The sequence below is a fragment of the Toxorhynchites rutilus genome, chromosome 1 (assembly GCF_029784135.1).
Source record: "Toxorhynchites rutilus septentrionalis strain SRP chromosome 1, ASM2978413v1, whole genome shotgun sequence".
Lineage (NCBI taxonomy): Eukaryota > Metazoa > Arthropoda > Insecta > Diptera > Culicidae > Toxorhynchites > Toxorhynchites rutilus.
The window spans coordinates 169,580,445-169,586,444 of NC_073744.1; the positions used below are offsets into that span (position 1 = coordinate 169,580,445).

Consider the following 6,000-nt stretch of genomic DNA (forward strand, 5'->3'; position numbering starts at 1 on the left):
TTTATGAATTATATCTTCAGCTTTCGCTTATAATCAGATAAGAGTGTATAGATCACGTCAATTCACTGTCAATTTTTCGTAAATTTGGAAAAATGTCGTCGAACGAAAAAGAGCGTCGTGAATTAATCCTGTGCACTCATTTCGAGAATCCGGAGTTGTCACATCGGGACATCGGTAAGATGCTGGGAATCATCCAATCCACGGTCAGCAGAGTACTAAAACGATACTTCGAGAACCTAACCATCGACCGGAAGGTGAAGAACGGCAAAAATGGATGCTCCGTCAGTGAAAAAGATTACAAGCGCGTAGTCAAGCAGTTTAGACGTGATCCGAGAAGTTCGGTCCGGGATGTCGCCAATAAGCTGAATTTGTCAAGTTCATTCGTCCAGCGGACCAAGCAGCGGGAGGGCCTGCGTACATACAAGGTTCAGAAGGCTCCTAACCGCGACGAAAGGCAAAACATGGTGGGGAAGACGCGAGCCCGGAAGCTGTACACCGAAATGCTGACGAAGCCGCATTGCCTGGTAATGGACGACGAAACCTACGTCAAAGCGGACTTTCGTCAGCTGCCGGGCCTGTTGTTCTTCTCCGCAGAGGACAAATTCAGCGTTCCGGAGGAGATTCGCAAGCAGAAACTATCCAAGTTTGCCAAAAAGTACATGGTGTGGCAAGCGATCTGCTCTTGCGGAAAGCGGAGCGCCCCCTTCGTGATGACCGGCACGGTAAACGGGTAGGTTTACCTAAAGGAGTGCCTACAGAAGCGCTTACTACCACTATTGAAGCAGCACGAGGGCCCGACCATCTTCTGGCCGGATCTCGCTTCGTGCCACTATTCAAAGGACGTGTTGGAGTGGTACGAAGCCAACGGGGTCACCTTCGTGCCAAAGGAAATGAACCCGCCCAACGCGCCCGAGCTTCGCCCAATAGAGAAATATTGGGCGATTATGAAGCAGGCCCTCCGGAAGAACCCAAAAGTTGTCAAATCGGAGGCGGACTTCAAGAGAAGATGGATTTCTGTTCAAAAAAAAACTACAACCTGACGTTGTACAGAACCTTATGGACGGGGTAAAGAGGAAGGTGCGAGCATACGGGCTTGGGCTCGAGGTATGAATAAAAAGAAAATGCCAAAAGTTGTTTAATAGTTTTTATTTTACTGTCTAAAATTTTCAAAAGGATCGGTCTACTGGGCGAATTTCTACAGCGTTTTTTCCGTGATGCAATTTGATGTGACAAACCCTTTAGATTAAACTTTTTTTAGAACAACTTTTTCCCTGTAAACTGCCTATCTTCCGGGTGACTTGTTGGAATTGTAAGGGCTATTCATATATTTTTTTATAATTTAAAAAAAAACCGTTTTTGAAAAAAAAAAGAATTTTATTTTTCGAATTTTTTTTAAGAAATTTGGAACAGTTTCCCACATTTTATTTTTGATCAGAATTATACAGGTATTATAGTTTTTGAGTTATATTTTTTTTTGTAAAAATCGAGAGGTCCTTTTAAAAAGTAGTCAATTCTGTTTTGGAAGAATTCTAGTATACAAAGTTGCTAAAATGACTCACAACGCTTCACTGAAATCTGAGATGTTGCTACCAATTGCCAGACGATTTGACGTTAAATTCATCTAATGACAAACGCCTCTATGCTACGCCTCTGAGCTCGAATATTTCTCCTTGCAGAACCAAAACTGTCCCTCGATGTACAAAGACATGTACTACAAGGCAAACCGCTGGACGTCGGAGATCTCGGCCCGGGGTCGCGAGCGAGGTCTCCCAGACATCGACACCGTGTTTCATTCGCTCCCATAGTGGAGCTGGCGCGGGGGTGGCAACAGTGGCAGCAGCGGTGGTGTGACAAAGTCACCCTACTGAAACCAGCATTCGATCCCCCGCCGACAGCGCTTGTAAGGATCCGATTGGTATCTGATGATCTGATGGGAGCGTGATGGACGTGTGCATCTGAGCGTGTGAAAAAGGCAAAAGCCGAAACTGAAATTCTCCCGTTTTTCGGTTTGGAAAAATGTACGCGCACTGTAAAAACTATACTGTTATCAAAACCTATACATACATATAATCTCAAGTAGAGTATATGAAGGAGCTTCCTCGAATAAATGATTGCCAAACTTTAGAATGTGTTTAGAAGATTCGATTTGTGTTTTCGCTGGCTGAGTGCGCTGGGCAAAAATCAAACGGGGGTTATTTATTCACGGAACCCCCTTTGTGGTGGACAATAATTCAGTCAATGAGATACCATTTGATGATACCAAAAACATAGGAAACAAAATACATTAGAGAAATGCCATATACTAGCCACCAATCGGGCAAGCTTTCGTTCTGATTCCGCGTTAGTAACCGAGAGTAATACAAAAAAAACAACTATCTTTGCAGGGGACGACGCTTTGAACTATTTGACTATTTTTATAAAACAAAAAAAAATGTAACATAAACTAGTGACTAGTAAACACTAAGGTCTATCCTCACTGTTGCTTTGTGCTGTCGGGAAAATCAAAATTTGTAAGTAAACGGCAGCAGCGTGACATTAAGCGGTTCAATCTAGCCCTACGCAATAAAAACAGAAACAAAATTAGACAAACAAAAAAGTGCTTCTAACCGTAGAACGTAACCTTGTAACCTTAGAATCGAATATGAATCACAAAACCTAACCTTAGCAGTATTACGTAATTGTATGGAATTGTGTTCGGATTTAAACAACAAAAAAAGCCTCTCAGAACGAGTGTAGCAGTTTTTCTATAACGTGATGCCTGAATACAGAATAGCTGTGTAAATTACAATGTTGTTACGCGCAATAAGTTAGTTCGAGCAGTTGCTTTCTTTTTCTCGTTTTCGGTTCCAGGACCAAAACACCGATGTAAAAAAAGACAAAGTTATCCTTAAAACTATCAAGCTGCAAGTGGCGTCTGCGACAATTATTGTACTTACCCTAGCGAGCGGAGGGATCGCTGCAGAAGAACCCCTCGTTGTGTCAAGCATGGTAGTAGGCTTTGAGTTGTTCAGTTTATTGACTGTGAAGATATTTTGTGTGTATGTGTGAGTGAGTGGATGAGGAACATCTGTCAATCAGATTAACAAGAATCAATTAGAATCTCTTGAAGGTAAAAGCCTAATCAACAAAGCAGCAAAACACACGAAAAGTATTGATTAATTGTTACAAAAGTGCTTACTCTAAAAAAAATGAAAACGATTACAGAGATACATTTGTTCGAGGGGTAATCAAATTGTTTCCATTATTCATCGCACCCAGGGGGTGATGGAAGGGCTGTAAAGAATGGAAGGAATAGTATCGAAGATGAAGATAGTGTTGCGCAATAAAATGCGAAAGCAAGAGCATTGAATTCATTCAATCGAAACAAATTATAAGAAAATCAATAAAAGTGGTTAACCTAATCAGATAACTGTTTGGGTGATTTGTTGGTACTGTTATTCGCGATGACAACCTTTCCTTATTTGTGCTATTCTCCTTAGTGTTTATTAATTTTATAATTTATTCCCCAGGTGAACTTATCTTATACATTATCTTTGAGGGTGTCGAATCAGAAAAGATGTCACGACAAAAAATTTAGGGCAACAAAGTGCGACACATCATTCGCTATCCAATTCTTGACGAGTGAAGTTCAGTGTCGTTATTGTGCGTTGCCACTTTTACTATTGTGCGATTGGTATAGTGTACGAGTGAAGGTCATTGCTGTCCGCTTTCGAATTGACCTTTTGTGAAGTGGAACAAAGGAAGCAGCGCTCTTGCAGCTTGCAGCCCTTGGCGGCTGTTGAACATCGGCATAACGGGATCGCCATCGTGTGGCTGTCGTTAACGGGAATTAGCATCACGTGACCGTGTGAGCTATTCTTGCGCTATTGTGTTGATCCATAGCGCGTAGCCTCTGGTTCTCCCTGGTTAGGGCAGTAGAGCGCAGTATCGGAACAACTTTTATTTTAAGGTACACATATTTAATATTAATATTATTATTCAACTCATTTGTTCATTGTTTAATATTATTATCATAATTTATTTTTGTTATGTAATTTTTTTTTCGAGATTATTGTTAAAATCAATAATATATTAGAAATAAGACAGAAATTTTTGTAAGATGGAGGATAGTGGAGGATCTCCAGAGATGGAGATCTCCGATAATGAATCCCATTTAAGATCTGGGAAAAAACATAAACGAGTCCCTCAAAAAGAAGATAATTCTTCTGGGGACGAATCTGCTCATCCTTCCAAGCCCCCCTCTAAGAAAATAGCAAGCCTCCCTTCTGAACCGACTGTTACTTCCACTCCCCCTCTCCCATCATCGATTTCGCTTCACCCTTCTGATGTTTCCGATCCAACCCAATCCTCGTCCTCGTCCTCGTCCTCGTCTTCTCCCTCTGTTGTTTCCGCTCCACGTGTCAGAGTTTATCCAGAAGATGCACCTGGAACTGGCCCGTGGGTTGTTTTCCTCCGGCCAAAACCAAAAGGAAAAAGCCTTAACGTGATTCAGATCATGAAAGACCTGGCCAGATACACTTCTGTATCTGAAATTCGCAGGGTTAGACCGAACAAATTGCGGGTTGTCGTGAATGAACGGAAACACGCAAACGAGATTGTTGCTGACCAACACTTCACTCTCGAATATAGAACATTTATACCCTCCCATAACGTAGAAATTGAGGGGGTGATAACTGAAACGGGTCTGACGAGCGAACAAATAAAAGCAGAAGGAAAAGGCAAGTTCAAGAAGCTCCCCTCAATGGAAGTGAAAATCTTGGACTGTCGCCAACTCGGGAAACTCTCCCATGATGGGGACCAAACTAAATTTACGCCGTCAGACTCGTTTCGAGTCACCTTTGCTGGTGCCGCCCTCCGTGACTACGTTATGGTGGACAAATTGAGACTACCTGTGCGACTCTTCGTGCCAAAGCCCATGACTTGCAACAAATGCAAGTCAGTTGGTCACACTTCGGATTATTGTGCCAACAAGGAGCGCTGTGCCACTTGCGGAGAGCAACATGAGGGGAAATCCTGCAGTGCAACTGAGCATAAGTGTCCATATTGCGGAGGATCCCCACACGCGCTCTCAGTTTGTGAAACTTACAAGAGTCGCTGGGAGAAACAGAAGCGCTCTTTAAACGAACGCTCGAAGCGCACTTTTGCGGAAATTTTAAAGGGCGCTTCTCCACTGGCCCAACAACAACAACAACCAATCTCAACACACAATACCTTTTCCACGTTGCCAGTTGATGAAATGGAAGCGGACACAGCTAGCGGGGGCACACCGTTTATTTTCAAAGGGAATCCCCGGCGCAAAAATGTGACCACTCCCAAAGTTCAAGAACAAGTCCCCCCGGTGATACCCCCAGTAAGCTTGCCTAAAAAATCGAGTGCAGCGGACAAGCAAAATCAGGTTCCTCCTGGCTTCCGTGGGAATAGTTCACCTTCGAACGACCCAGCACTCCAGGGGACATCAAAAACCCCAACTGTCCCTGTTTTTCCGTCCAGCTCAACTTCCCAATCGGGATTTATAAAGTTGTCTGACCTTTTGGATCAAATCTTCAAGTGTTTTAATGTTTCCGACTCCATCAGAACCCTTTTCATCTCAATGCTTCCAGTATTAAAGACAATTTTACAGCAATTGATGCAAACATGGCCCCTCCTTGCAATGATTATCTCTCTTGATGTCTAATTTAGATAGAGAGGTCGGAGATATCACTGTTTTTCAGTGGAATTGTCGTAGTCTTATCCCTAAATTGGATACATTCAAATTTTTAATTCATAACTTCAATTGTGATGTTTTTGCTCTGTCCGAAACTTGGCTTTCTTCGCGAGATGATATCTCTTTCCACGATTTTAATATTATACGCTTGGACCGCGATGACAGATAGGGAGGGGTACTATTGGGGATCAATAAGTGCCACTCATTTTTTCGAATTGACCTTCCACCTATTGGAGGGATCGAAGCTGTTGCTTGTCATGCAAACATCAGAGGTAAAGACCTCTGTATTGTCAGCT

General features: G+C 42.7%; 1 protein-coding gene across 9 annotated transcripts in view; it reads left to right on the top strand.

Annotated features, from left to right (window-relative positions):
- LOC129772914 (carbonic anhydrase-related protein 10) overlaps positions 1-3,400 on the top strand; it is a 100,554-nt gene extending 97,154 nt beyond the window's left edge. For all 9 annotated transcript variants that reach the window (XM_055776449.1, XM_055776456.1, XM_055776462.1 and 6 more), the window contains exon 9: positions 1,677-3,400. In XM_055776449.1, the coding sequence (XP_055632424.1) occupies positions 1,677-1,805 (129 nt within the window). In that variant the 3' untranslated portion in view covers positions 1,806-3,400. The remainder of the gene's footprint in view (positions 1-1,676) is intronic.
- The last annotated feature ends 2,600 nt before the right edge of the window (positions 3,401-6,000 follow it).